At 58.2% G+C, this 13,970-nt stretch overlaps 1 protein-coding gene across 3 annotated transcripts; it reads right to left on the bottom strand.

Moving 5' to 3' along the window:
- Positions 1-687: 687 nt before the first annotated feature.
- Positions 688-11,238, bottom strand: ANKRD13D (ankyrin repeat domain 13D). 3 transcript variants are annotated; one of them, XM_058689805.1, is made up of 15 exons: positions 10,948-11,234; positions 10,389-10,524; positions 10,150-10,274; positions 9,340-9,385; positions 9,113-9,256; positions 8,671-8,860; positions 4,129-4,195; positions 3,649-3,730; positions 3,363-3,424; positions 3,129-3,259; positions 2,025-2,182; positions 1,814-1,936; positions 1,569-1,732; positions 1,398-1,489; positions 688-1,061 (listed from the first exon to the last, which is right to left on the bottom strand). In XM_058689805.1, exons 1-15 carry the CDS (start codon positions 11,035-11,037, stop codon positions 848-850), a joined length of 1,824 nt encoding a protein of 607 aa, XP_058545788.1. In that variant the 5' UTR covers positions 11,038-11,234; the 3' UTR covers positions 688-847. The 3 variants fall into 3 exon arrangements, with proteins under 3 accessions (XP_058545788.1, XP_058545789.1, XP_058545790.1); XM_058689806.1 differs by lacking the exon at positions 1,814-1,936 and having other exon boundaries at positions 10,948-11,238; XM_058689807.1 differs by lacking the exon at positions 10,389-10,524 and having other exon boundaries at positions 10,948-11,233.
- Between the last annotated feature and the right edge of the window lie 2,732 nt (positions 11,239-13,970).

Raw genomic sequence — 13,970 nt, 5'->3', positions numbered from 1 at the left:
GATCAGACATAGTAGGTCTTAAGTTGGAGGGCACCCCAAAATTATTTCTTCTTGCTGACTGGCCCTCATGCTTCCACTCTCTGCAAAATCATTGGGAGACATGCAGAGCTTCGGGGGAAACCAGGCAGAACTTAGAACTAACCCATCGCGGGATCACAGGCCATCCTCAGGGCCACCTTGGAGGTGAGCAGGGCAGAGTTGAGCAGGCTCACACTGCAGCCTGGGAAGGGACTTGTCCAAAGTCACTCAGATAGAACATGCTCGGATAGAACAGGCAGGAACCCAGGCCTGGGGTACAGGGGGCTCCTCCCAGTTGGTTGGGAATAGTCTGGAGGCCCAGCCTTTCCCCTCCTTGATAGGAGCAGGGGTGGGTTCTGGGAAAGCCCGAGTAAGTGGCAGGAGGAACCTGGGTCCCCAATAGGTGGAACAAGACTACAGGGAGCGGATGTTTGTGAGGCACATACTCTGTAAGGGACTTGACGTATGTTGGTTTGTTGGTTCACTTCACCCTCCCAAGAGCCCTGGGGGCTGGGAGGTGGTCTCATTTTACAGCTGGGGAAACAGGCTCAGAGAAGCTAAGGGGGCCACAGCCAGGATTCAAACCCAGGTCTGAGGCCATTGCCCACAGTATCTCCCCTCGATGTCGCCTCCCATGCTTTGTCATCCCATTGAGCAGAACAAGCCTGCTGCTGAAAGTCTCTTTATTTCCACCTTGGTCTCCAATGCAAGCCCATCCCCAGGGCTCCGGGCCGGCAGCTTAGCAGCAGAGAGTTTATAAATAAATAAGTTACAAAAGCAGGTGGGGGAGCAGACCAGACAACCCTCCCAGGGACTGGGTACTCGGTGCTCAGTGCTCCGTGAGTGAGAGCCGCAGGATCCTCTGTAAGTCTTCCTCCTCCTGCTGCCCCCGCCGTTCCCGCTCCTCCTGCTCCCTCGAAGACAACTCCAGGGCCAGGCGAAGCTGCTCCTCAAAGCTTGGGGGGGCCGGGGCCGGGGGTGTCCTGTGAGGGGACTCTGGGCCATTGGGCTCTGTGGACATCCGCAGGCTCTCTTGGAGGGCCCTTCCAGGCAAGGCGCGAGAGGGGAGAACGGACCAGTGAGCGCTAAGGCTGGGGAAGAAGGCCAAGTATTGGGACATAGCTACGGAGGACAAGGTGGCTGGGACCTGGGAGACCGGAGAGAAGAGACGAGGCAGGGGACCCTGTGTTTCCCATCCTCATGCTGCCTTTGATGGCAGGCCACGTTGCTTCTGGAGGGTGGCCTCGGAGAGGGCATGGGGTCCTGGGACCAGCACCTCCCCGCTACCCACCGCCAGCAGCCAAGGACCCCCTGGCTGGCAGGCTCCTTGGGGCAGGGCAGGCCGAGATACTGTCCCAGTAGGTGCTAGCGGGCCTCACCTCTCCAGCTGAAGCTGCTCCTCGTAGGCGGCGGCTTGGGGAGGAGGGTGGGCACCGGGCCGGGTGTTGGTCAGGGCCTCCCAGACAGTCACCTGCAGCAGACAGAGCCCGGAGCTGTGACCTCTGGCGCCCCTGCCCACCCCCAGGGTCTGGCCGCTGCCCGTGTCCCACCTGCTCCGCCTCCGCGCCCGCCTCAAGCAGGCTCTGCCTGATGGCGAACTGGAGCAGGGCGTCATCCTCGTCGCGAAGGGGCTCGCTGCGCTCCGTGCCCAGCACGCTGTACCCCTCGGGCACCTCAAACACGGCGGGGTCCACCTCACACGGGAAAGGGCTCCCTGCGCAGAAGGGCAGCACTCAGCCCCGGGGCTCAGAGACCAGCGAGCAGCACTGCCGGCCCCCCTCGCCCGCGGCGGTACCTGAAGCTGTGACGGCAGAGCCAGAGCTGGGGGCCGGCACCCACACCGAGCTCAGGGGCTCGTCACAGCCACACAGGTTGCTGAAGGTGATGCGGGCGTTGAGCACGTGGAAAAGGGGGATCTCTGCGAGGAGACAGCCGAGCCTGAGCCAGAGGCCAGCACCACCCCGGGAGCTGCCCCAGACCCCCGGCTGCCCCAGACCGCCCCTCACCAATCTTGACCGGGAAGCCGGGGGGCAGGCGCAGGGTGATGAAGTCACGCAGCTTGGCAAAGTGAGCGTTGCTGATAGCCATCAGGTCAATGATGGGCGTCACCTGGTCACCCAGGGACAGTGGGTGCTCCTCGCTCAGCCACAGTGTTGCCTTGAACCTGCACAGGACGTGAGTCAAGGAACTCCGGATGGCCCCTCTGCTAAGACCCACCCACTCTGGACACCTGCCTTGACTCACACCCTCTGCCGGGCCTGAGGTGCCCTCTCGTCTGCTCAGCTGCCCCCGCCTGCCAGGGGCTTCTGTCCTTTGGCCCTACCGCCCGAGCTGCGCCCAGACCCTGGGCCCAGGCTGGGGCCTATGGCAGCTTGAGCCAGCTCAACTCATCTGGATGGAGAGGGCAGGGCCGGGCTGCTGGCTTCAATCATGGCCTTGTCCACAGCCGGGTCCTCCTCTCCAGCCCACAGCTGGCCAGCACCTCACACTTTGCCACACTTTTGGGTCCAGCAAAGCCCAGAGGTCAGGACGACCAGGGTTCGAATCCACCACTCGGTGGCTAAGTCTGCCTGTGGTTCATAGGGCAGTGCTGGGCTCAACGCAAGTTCTACGTCATGGCTCATGAGATCCTCTTAGCACCCTTGTGGGCAGGTGGCTAAGTGTGACCGGTATTTTACTGAGGAAGAGAACAGACTCTCGGAGGAGAAGACGTTTCCTGGGGCCACAAAGCCGGGAGATAGTAGAGCTGTGAGCCCTTCCCCTCGGCCACAAGCTGGCTTCCAGGAGGTGCTCATTCAGTTGAACAGAAAACCATAAATGGGTGGTGCTGCTCATTCACTCATTCATTCACTCACTCACTCACTCACTCACTCACTCACTCACCAAAGAAGAGTAACCAATCCTCTGGTCCAAGCCCTCTGCCAACAACCATGGTTAAGACAGACCTGGCTCCTACCCCCAAGGAGGAGAGTCTAGAAGGAAGCTGGCTGCATGAGTGGGTCCCCCACTCTGGTGGGCCCCGTGTGTGACAGGAGTCTACAAGGGGCTCGGGGGACCAGGCGGCATCCGTGTCCCTGAGGGAAGTCCCCAAGCCAGCCCCACGACCTCACCTCTGCACTTTGCTGGACATCTCAATGGGGCGGCCGATGTTCCTGGACTCCAGGCTGAAGTTGGGGTCGAAGTATTCACTGGGGGAAATGGCTGTGGGGTTGGTGGGGCTGGCGGCCTGCTGCACAGGAGCCTGGGAGGGTCCCAGGACCAGGCTTAGTGCTCAGGAGGGTGGCTGCCTGGCCCTGCGTCACGGCCCCCTGCCCGTGGCCCCCAGCCCCCTGGGCCCGGCTCACCCCGCTGTGAGAGGAGTGCTGCTGGGCCATCCCGAGGAAGGACTGGAATGGAGTCTTCCCTCCTGAGAAGGGGTGGGAGCCCGTGAGGAGACTTTGGGCCACTGCCTCCCGACTGCACCCCCCGCCCCCATCCATCCACCCTGGGAGCCTCTGTCGAGTGGGAAACTGAGCACACGGGAACGGGGAGGCCTCCCAGCTCGTGCAGGACGCTGCGGCCCTGACCCCGGAGCAGGGTGACCCCGGCATATGGTGTGACTGGGCCACAGGCAGGCGCACCTGGGTTTACCTTTGCTCTTCGACTTGTCCTGATCAGAGAGGTGCTCCGTGCGAGTGCGTGTCACCAGCTCCACGTTGGTGGCACTGTATACCTGGGGAGCAGGGGGGACACAGGCAGAGCTGAGGGCTCAGAGCCTGTCCCCCACACTCAGCCTCACCAGTACAGAACCCAAGCCCTCCTCTCCGCAGGGACAGACAGGACCTCGCCCCCCACAGTGGAGGAGGTGGCAGGGTCTGAACCATGGGGACTCAGTAACGAAGGGAAAATGCTCATTTTATCTCGGTAACCTGGGTCGGGGCTGGTGCCGGGGTGATCCCTATGTGCTCGGCAGGGCCTGGGCACTCGGGCCCCACTGAGTTCCCATCGCCGCACAGGGCCTCCAGAGCCCGTGGGCTACTCTGTCTCTCTTCCACATGGGTGGACATGGAGAAGGGGTGGGGTTCCTGGGCCTTGTCTCCTACCCCAGCCCCCACCACTAGCCTCTCCTGCCTTGGCCTCGTAGCCGCTAACGGTTTCCATCTTCTCAGACCGCCAGCCCCAGATACCACATTTGTTCCTGAAACAGACCAAACAGGAGCTCATGAGGACCCGTGCCCCTCAACCTTAGCCAAAGCCTTCCCTTCCAAAGACCCCTTCCAATTAGCTTTCCCACGGTGAAACACGCAAGGGCCTTGATGAGGATGCCTGGACGGCTGGCGACCATCAAACAAGGACTGGGGACTAAAAAGTACTGAGGGATTATCATTGATTTTGTTAGGTGTGATGACGGTGTCGGGGCTGGTTTTAAAAAACATCCTCTGGGGGCGCCTGGGTGGCTCAGTGGGTTAAGCGTCCGACTTCGGCTCAGGTCATGATCTCGCGGTTCGTGAGTTCAAGTCCCGCGTCAGGCTCTATGCTGATGGCTCAGAGCCTGGAGCCTGTTTCAGATTCTGTGTCTCCCTCTCTCTCTGACCCTCCCCCGTTCATGCTCTGTCTCTGTCTCAAAAATAAATAAACGTTAAAAAAAAAAAAAAACAACCATCCTCTGTTAGAGTCGTGTGCAGAAGCATTTACTGTTAAAATGATAGAACAGCTGGGATGTGCTTTAAAATAATCCAGGGTAGGGGCGCCTGGGTGGCTCAGTCGGTTGAGCGTCCGACTTCGGCTCAGGTCATGATCTCACGGTTTGTGGGTTTGAGCCCCGCGTCGGGCCCTGTGCTGACAGCTCAGAGCCTGGAGCCTGTTTCAGATTCTGTGTCTCCCTCTCTCTCTGCACCCCTCCCCACTCGCGCTCTGTCTCCCTCTGTCTCAAAAATAAATAAACATTAAAAATTTTTTTTAAAAATAAATAAATGAAATAAAATAATCCCAGGTGGCTCAGTCGGTTAAGTGTCCGACTTCAGCTCAGGTCATGATCTCACGGTCCACAGGTTCAAGCCCCACATCGGGCTCTGAACTGACATCTCAGAACCCGGAGCCTGCTTCAGATTCTTGCCCCTCTCTCTCTCTCCCTCTCCCTCTCTCTCTCTAACAAAAATAAATAAATAAACATTAAAATAAAATAAAATAAAACAAAACAAAATAAAATAATCTGGGGTAAAAAGGAAAAAAGCAAGAACAGATTCAACAAGATAGGCAGAATGTTGGTAAGTGTTGAAGTGGGGTGATGGGAACTTTCTAACTATTCTCTCTCCTCTCATACGTACATGTTTGAAATTTGCCATCATACAAAATGAAAAATAAAAGTACGACAACAACAATAATTGCAACACATCAACAGACATCCATTTCAATAATGGACAGGACAAGCAGACAAAAGATCAACAAGGAAACAGAAGACTTGAACAACCCTATAAGCCAGACTTAACACACTTCCCTCGAACACTCCACCCAACCACAACAGAACACATTTTCTTCTCAGGTGCACGTGGAACATTTTTCAGGATGCATTATATGCGAGGCCATAAAAGAAGCTTCAATAAAACTGAAAGGAGAAAAATCCTATAAAAAGTATGTTCCCCAACCACTAGGGGATGAAATAAGAAATCAATAACAGAGTAAAGATTTGGGAAACTCACAAATGTGTGGAAAGTAAACAGCACACTCCTAAAAAACCCAAAGGATTGATGAACAGATCAAAAGAGAAATCAGAAAATGCTCTGAAATAAATGGAAAGAAAGATTCGATACATCAAAACTTATGGGACGCAGCTGAAGCAGTGGTTAGAGGGAAATTTACAGCTGTAAATGACAAGAAAAAAGTAAAGACCTAAGTAAGTGGGAAATGATCACATGTCCTTGGTAGGGGGCACCCAACATTGTTAAGATGGCAGTACTCTGCAAGCTGAGTTACAGATTCAGCGCAAACCCTATCAGAATCCCACCTGGCTTCTTTGTAGAAACTGACAGACTGAATCTGGAATTCAGGTGAAATTGCAAGGGACCCAGAAGACCCAAAATAATCGTGAGAAAGAAGAACAAAGTCAAAAGACACACACTTCCCAATTTCAAAACTTACTACGAGGCAGCGCTTAATTAAGGCAGTGTGGCACCAGCACAAGGACCGACAGAAATCAACAGAATGGAATGAAGAGTCAATTGATTTTCCACAGGCGTGCCAAGACCACTCAATGGGGAAAGAACAGTCTCTTGAACACACGGTGCTGGGACAAGTGGATCGTCACCTCTAAAAGAATGAAGTCGGACCCTTACCACCCACAAATATGAATTCAAAATGGGTCAGAAGTAAGAACTAAAAAGTATACGGGGCGCCTGGGTGGCTCAGTCGGTTGAGCGTCCGACTTCGGCTCAGGTCACGATCTCACGGTCCGTGAGTTCGAGCCCCGCATCGGGCTCTGGGCTGACAGCTCGGAGCCTGGAGCCTGCTTCGGATTCTGTGACTCCCTCTCTCTCTGACCCTCCCCGTTCATGCTCTGTCTCTCTCTGTCTCAAAAATAAATAAACGTTAAAAAAAAAAAGTATAAAACTTTCAGAAGAAAACACAGGGGAAAATCTTTGTGACTTTGGATTTGACAAAGTCAAATATTGGTAGATGTGTGATGGTAGAAGCACAGGTGACAAAGGAAACAACAGATGCATCGGATCTCGTGAAAATTAAAAACCTGTGCTTGAAAGGACACCATCAAGACATGTGAAAAGTCAGCCCATAAGATGGGAGGAAATATTTGTAAATCATGTACCTGATGAGGGATGTACATCTGGAGTATGTAAAGAACTCTTGCAACTCAATGATAAAAAGATAACACAACTGTTGGGGCACCTAGGTAGCTCAACTGGTTAAGCATCTGACTCTTTTTTTTTTTTTTTTTTTTCAACGTTTTTTATTTATTTTTGGGACAGAGAGAGACAAAGCATGAACGGGGGAGGGGCAGAGAGAGAGGGAGACACAGAATCGGAAACAGGCTCCAGGCTCCGAGCCATCAGCCCAGAGCCTGACGCGGGGCTCGAACTCACGGACCGCGAGATCGTGACCTGGCTGAAGTCGGAGGCTTAACCGACTGCGCCACCCAGGCGCCCCAAGCATCTGACTCTTGATTTCAGCTCAGGTCATGATCTCACATTCGTGAGTTTGAGCCCTGCGTCGGGCTCTGCGCTGACAGTGCAGAGCCTGCTTGGGATTCTCTCTCCCTCCCTCCTTCCCTCCGTCTCTACCCCTCCCCTGCTCGTGCTCTCTCTCTCTCCTCTCTCTCAAAATACACATACATATATATATATATATATGTATTTTTTTTTTAGAAAGATAACCCAATTGTTTAAATGCGCAAAGGATCTGAACAGACACTTCTCCAAAGAAGATATACAGATGGCTAATAAGCACATGAAAAGGTGCTCAGTATCACTAATCGTTAAGGAAATGCAAATCAAAGCCACAATGAGATACCACTTCTCACATCCACCACCACGGTGGTTATAATCCAAAAATAAATAAACGAACATCAAGTGTTGGTGAGGACGTGAAGAAACCAGAACCCTCATACACGGTGTGTGTGTGTGTGTGTGTGTGTGTGTGTGTGTGTGTGTGTGTAAAATGCTGCAGCCCCCTCGGTAAAGGGTCTGGCAGTTCCACAAACAGTTAAACATCCAGTTACCATGTGACCCAGCAATTCCACTCCGAGGTATACACCGGAGAGAAATAAAAGCGTATGTCCACACAAAAACTCGTGTACTGATGTTTCCAGGAGCATTATTCATAAGAGGCAAAAGACGGAAGCAATCCTACTGTCTGTCGGTAGATGAATCCATAAACGAAATGTGGCATAGCCATACGATGGACAGCCGTAGAAGGAATGAAGTGGTCACACGCTACAACCTGGATGAACTTGGAAAACACTCTGCTCGGTGAACGAAGTCACAAAAGACGCCCTAGTGTAGGATTCCATGCATCTGAAAGTCCAGGATAAGCAAATCTGCAGGGACGGTCAATCACTGGCTGCCTAGCGCTGAGGAGGTCGGGGGCTCCAGGCACTGGAGTTGGTAGCTACAGAATTTCTTTTTGGGGTGAGAACAATGTTCTAAAGTCAACTGTGGGGATAGTTGCCTATCTGTGAACACACTAAAAACCGCTGCGCTGTATGGTGTATAAAACTGTATTCCAATTAAGCCGTTTGCCTGTCTGTTTTTTAAGGTAGTCCTGAAGTCTGTTCCTGGAACTGGGACATACGTCGTCAGCGAGAACAGCCGGGCCGGTAGGGTCGGATTCCTCAGCTACTACCCACAAAGGACTCTGGCCCAGAAACAGCCATCCTACTGAGAAACCAACACAGCGCCCTGAGCCACAGCCTAAACCCCTGTTGTTATGGGAAAACACGTGAGGCCAGAAGTGAAGGCGCTGGGGACCCCGGCCCAGCCTCCTCTGCCCACGGACAGCCATGCAGGGCCCCCGAAGGTTGCCACAGGGGGTCTGAGCGAGCCGCTGGGCCCGCGGCGACCCCCGCCCCCATCTGAGCAGCCTCTGTGGGTGGCCCAGCCTCCCAGAGGCCCGAGCCGGGAGCCTCAAGGGCACCACCTACGGTGTGGCCGGGCTCCAACTGACCTCTCGAAGGCCACATTTCGAGTGTCCAGGTGGGTGGAGACGATAGGAGAGGTGAGACGGCTGGCCACGTGCTCTTCAGTGGGCCGCATGGCGGCCAGCAGCGCTTCCGGCTCGTGCAGGGCGAGCCCCAGCGTCTCGGTGTGCACCACCTGCCGGTCGTGGTCCACTTCCATCACCAAGGCTCCCGCCTCTGCCAGCCGGAACGGGTGTGTGAGGGGGACACGTCAGTGCTGGGCCGCAGACAGTGGGGAAAGGGCCGCCACGGTGCCCTCAGCCACCTGCTGCTAAGTGGGTGAGGCCCCAGCCCCCGGGTCCCCTCCGCCCTCAACCTCTGTTTCTACACCTGGGAAGCAGAGAAGAAGGGCACTGTCCTCACGAGCCACGGGAGAACCTGGGCTGCTCTGGCCTGCCGCGTGCCCGCGGTGAGTCCCCCACAGCTCACCCTGGCCCTTGAAGATAAAGCTCCGCCGGCCGCGCTGCCAGGTCATGTGCTCAAAGCCCAGGAGACTGGTGTCCACCCGCAGGCTCTCGCCCCGCTTCCACACTCGGTACACGTCACTCGGGCACATCTTGGACACGAGGGGCACTGCAGGGGGTGTGGAGGTCACCAGGGTTCTTTCCCAAATCGCCCCTCCCCGGCCCCCGGGAAGCCAAGAGGTCCTCACTCACCCCAGCTGGTGAACTCCCACTTCATTTCCACGTAGAAATCGGGGGCCTGAGATAGACCAGAGCACCTGTCAGGGTGCGCCTGGTGCCGGGGACCAGCGGGCCTGGGGGGCTCCTTGTCTATAGCCCCCTCTGGGAGCCCAGCCCCTCAGCAAGTCTTAAAGTGCTGCTATGTCCCAGATATGCCCCCACCACAACCAAACCCCACCCAGCAAAGGGTGGGCTAAGTGGGGCCCTAAAAAGGTCTTGGAATAATCAGATGGTAAGTATCTGGGACCTGGAGGTCAGTCTCCACCTGGCCACTAGCCTGCTGAGGGGCCCTGGGGGGAACTTCTGCTCCCCCTGGGTCCCAGAGTCCTCATCACTGATCTGGGCCTGCCCCTGGGGTGGGGGCCACGAGGTAGGGTGCCCTCCCAGCCAGGCTTCTTCATGCTTGAGGAGGGCGGACAGGTACTCCGGGGTACCAGGCCACACCCGCTGGTCAGATGAAACTCTCCCTCCAGGAAATATGCATTCACCAGGAGGCCCACATCTAAAGCTCTGCAGAGACTTCTGGTATGAGGGACCCGGGATGTCGTTGGCCACGGCTTTCCTCCCGCAGGGCCTGATGTCACCCATGTGGGCCTGGACTCCTGTCTTTCCTACACAACCCCGGGCTGCAGTCCAGAGAGAGGGATGTCGTCTACAGCGTTGGGAAAACAGGCTGCACAGACCGAGTAGGTGACCCGAGGGACCCCCGTGTAGTCGTCATGGCCCCTTGACGTGGCACCCTACCCCTCCCTACCGGCCACACCTGTGCACCCTGCTGTATACCTGGCGGAGCTTGCTGAGCAATTCTGGAATGCCAGCCAGCCTCTGTGTGGCCCTCTGGTAGTCCCGGTACTGGAGCACCAGCTGCACCATCTCCGGGTCCCCGGTGCTGACGGCCTCCTGCAGGACTAGGGGCACCGGGCTGCTGGGGGGGAGCTCACCAACGGCCCCAGGCCTGACCGCTCGCTGCCGCACCAACCCCACTGCCAGCCTCGGGGGAGCCCCTCTGCCCTCTGTAGTACCTGCCCAGCCCTGGCAGCTCTCTTTGCCCACATTGGCATTGTGTCGAAGGAGCACTCTCACGGACTCCAGGTTCCCCAGGGACACAGCCAGCTCCAGGGGAGTGCGCCCCCGGGGGTCCTCCTGTTCAATGTCGTGCTGGGAGAGATGGGACACTCAGCACAGGGCAAGTAAGGAGAAGCAAGAAGGCCACTAGGCTGAACCTGGTTGGGAGTCATTGTGGGAAATAAAGATAGCAGACAGACCATGGAAATGGCAGAGGATGGCCTGCGTGTCCTAATAGGAAGGGGGAGGGGGCAGGTGGGAAGAGCCTGGGGGCCAGAACCAGGCTGCTGGCTCTCGGCCTGGCTCAGGGGTGATGTGGCGCGAATTCGGGGGCTGGATGCAATGTGAAGCGGGGAGACGGGCTGGGCAAGGCCCAGCGCTGGAAGCGGAGGCCAGTGGCTCAAGCGAGAGGGGCAGGTGACCCGGGCTTCGGATCAGGTCTGGCGGCCTCCAGGACGGAGACCTGGCTTTGGGTGGGCGGCCCGGAGGACGGCCCGGGTGCCCGGTGGGCCTCACCTGGCGGCTGTGGAGCGCGGCCTCCAGTTCGCGGTGCCGGTTCGCCCAGACGAGCCGGTGCAGCGGGAAGGTGGGGCCCGGGCCGGCCATGCTGGGCTTCAGCACCGCATCCCGGGAGGGAGGGCGGGCGCGGCGGGGGCGGCCCAGCCCCGCCTCGGCCTCGGGCCTGGCGCGGCCCCCTCGCCTCCAGTCCGCGCCGCGCGGAGTTGCGCCCACCGCAGCCCCCGCGCCCCGCGGCTGTAGCGGCAGCGGCGGCTACGGCGCTGGCGGCGTGGAGGGCGGGCCGCGCGGGCGGGGCTCGCTGGGGCGGGGCGGGGCGTCGGGCCGCGCGACCCCTTGCCTCCCGCAGCCATGGCGACCGCAGCCGGGCCCGCGCGCGCGGGGGGCCGGCGGTGGGGGGGGGGGGGCGCTGCCCAGTCACCTTGGCAGCCGCGCGCGCCGGGGAAGGAGCCGGGGCCCGCGTCTGCGGGACCCTGGCCTCAGCCGGGCCTGGGTCTGCGAGGGGCGGGCTGGCGGGCTGGGCCTGACTACGGCTCCACCCTCAGCCTGCAGGGGGCGCCCCAGGTCCAGCTCAGACCGGGTTGCGGGTCCGGAAAAGGAAGGAGGGAGTCCGGGGGCGGGGCGGTTCAATCAGGGGCGGAGCTTGGGCCCCCGGGACGTGCGCACGCATGTGCGCGTGCGTGCTCAGCGGGCAGTGGTCCTCCTGTCCTTGGGTTGTCTGCGTTTCTCCCGCTGCCGTCCGCCCGTTCCCGGGTTTTCCTACCCGCCGCGGGTACCGACTATGCCTGTAAGGGCGGGTGAGCTGGGGGAGCCTGGCTCCCTTTGCCGTCGCCTCCGAGATGTCCCTAACTGCTGGCCAGCTTAGCGTGAAGCACCTTCCCCAGGGACCTAGGCCAGTGTTTAGTGGTCGCCACACCATGGGCTGGGCCCAGCCATGCGGGGAGACGCCCCGCGGGGGCACCGCAGTCAGGGATGAGAGTACTGGGGAGTGGGGGCAGTGGGCCTGGCTGGAGTCAGACCTCTCCTGGTGGACTGCCCACCGTAAATGGCTGCCTTCACCCACCGCACAGATCCCTTTTGCAGAGGCTGCACTTTGCTGCCAGTGTCAGGAAAGGAAGGAGAGTTTCGAAATCAGGGCCGGGCCCTCAACCCACACCGGAACTAGGGTGCAGGCCTCAGCTAGCTGCCTGAGCTCTGGCACTGTTACCCTAGACTTAGGCCGGGATCTGGTGTTGGTGGATGGTGAGGCAGCCGCCAGGCTTGGCCAAGGCTGATCCTCTGGTCTCAGTCTCCCGGTTTGTAAAATGACTGACTACGTATTTTAACCTAGAAGTTTGAGCTGAATCTCTGGGCTGGGAGGGTCAGGTTGCCATTTTCACCCTGCCCTCTCACTGGGGCCAGGTGGCTCCTGTGCTATCTGGGATCACTTGGCCACCCCACCCTGTGGTATTGTCGGGTCACTGTGATGTCCTTGGTTCTCTAGCAGTTCAAAGGCGTCTGAAGGTCCGGAACTCTACATCAGGCCCTGCTGGCCACCCTGCTGCAGCCCTCTCTCACCTCCACCTTTTTTGAAAGGGGCTCCTCCCTCTCCCAACCTTTTCAACCCAAATCTAACAGCACTTCTCAGGCCCAGCCTCTCCTGATTTCTGCAGTCTTGAACACAACTCCCCACCAGCCTGTGAATCCTAATTCCATTGTCTTCTCAACCCTTTTCCAGGACCCCTTCTCCCTCTCAACCCCCAAGTCAGGCTTCTTTCTCCCTGCCTGAAAGCCTGTTTCTAATCACCCTGATGCCACCCCGAGGACTGCATTTCATCAGTCATCATGGGACTCTCATGGGACATCTCTATGCCTGGTGTCCCATGCTATCCCATTAGCATTACTAAAACCAGATCTGGTCACATTCACCCTCTTTCCCCAGGCTGCACTCACTGCCTGTTGTAAGGCTGAGCATGCCCCAGACCTCCCTGTGTGCCCTTTCAGACTCCTACCTCTCTCTTGACCCCAAGTGCAGCCCATTCCTGGTGGGGAATGTTCTTCCCATCTGGCCTCCCTGCCTCCTATCCTTTGCCTCCCTCCGTGCATCATGTGCTGGGAAATCAGTGACTTGTTCTACAGCCGGCCCTCATCATGCAGCTTGTCCAGAGCCTTCAAGGGACTTCCCAGAGCCTAGCCAAGTTCAGACCCCACGTCCATTTCCAACTTCATCACTAAGTGCACGCTGGGCTCTGGGCCAGGATTAGCCTAGTGTTCAGGGCCTCCCGGGCTGGCTCCTTCCCACAGTGCTCCTACCAACCTGAGGCACTCCTGACTGCCTGGCCGTTTCCTCCATCGGGAACATCCTCCCCAACACCCCACCCCAGTGCTCCAGGCCTAGCTCAAAGGCCTTTCCCTCCCAAGTCTCAGCCTCTACCCCCAGCAGCCTTCCTTCTCCACCTGCCGTGCTGTGCTCTGGCTGTGGGCCCCTCAGCCCTGCCCAGCAGAGTCCAGCACGCAAGGGGCAGCAACCAGCATCACCACACAGGGGCCTGTAGGGCAAGTATGTGGGGAAAATGAGGTTGAGCAGAGCCTCCGGGTAGAGACCAAATGCTAGGGGATCCCTCAGGCCACAGGAACCCCTACTGGGGGGCTGCACAGCGGGGCAAGAGGGGAGGCCAAAGCCAGAGCGGTCCAAGGGCCCAGAGGCTACTGCGTGACCCCAAGGGCAGAGGTGCCTGACTGCCCGAAGGGTGTCCTCAGCACAATGCCTGGCGAGCTGAGGTGCTCGGCTGATCAGTCCAGATGTGACACCAAGCCCCTCTTCCTGCTTCCCCTGGTGTGGGAGGATGAGCCGGTGGGGCGGGAGAGGAGGCGTGGAGCCCCCCGCCCTACCCCGGGGAGGGACTGGGCCAAGGCAGGCTGGCCCTGATGCCCGCTGTGGCAGCAGAGGGGACCTGGCCCCACCAATACCCTCTCCCCTCAGGCCCTAGCCCAGCGGCGGCTGAAAATGGTCACTGGGCACAAAAGAATCGGACACGGTCAAG

This window comes from Neofelis nebulosa, chromosome 10 (assembly GCF_028018385.1).
Source record: "Neofelis nebulosa isolate mNeoNeb1 chromosome 10, mNeoNeb1.pri, whole genome shotgun sequence".
Classification (NCBI taxonomy): Eukaryota; Metazoa; Chordata; class Mammalia; order Carnivora; family Felidae; genus Neofelis; species Neofelis nebulosa.
Note: the sequence above shows the minus strand (reverse complement) of the source record. Positions and strands in the feature narration are given on the sequence as shown.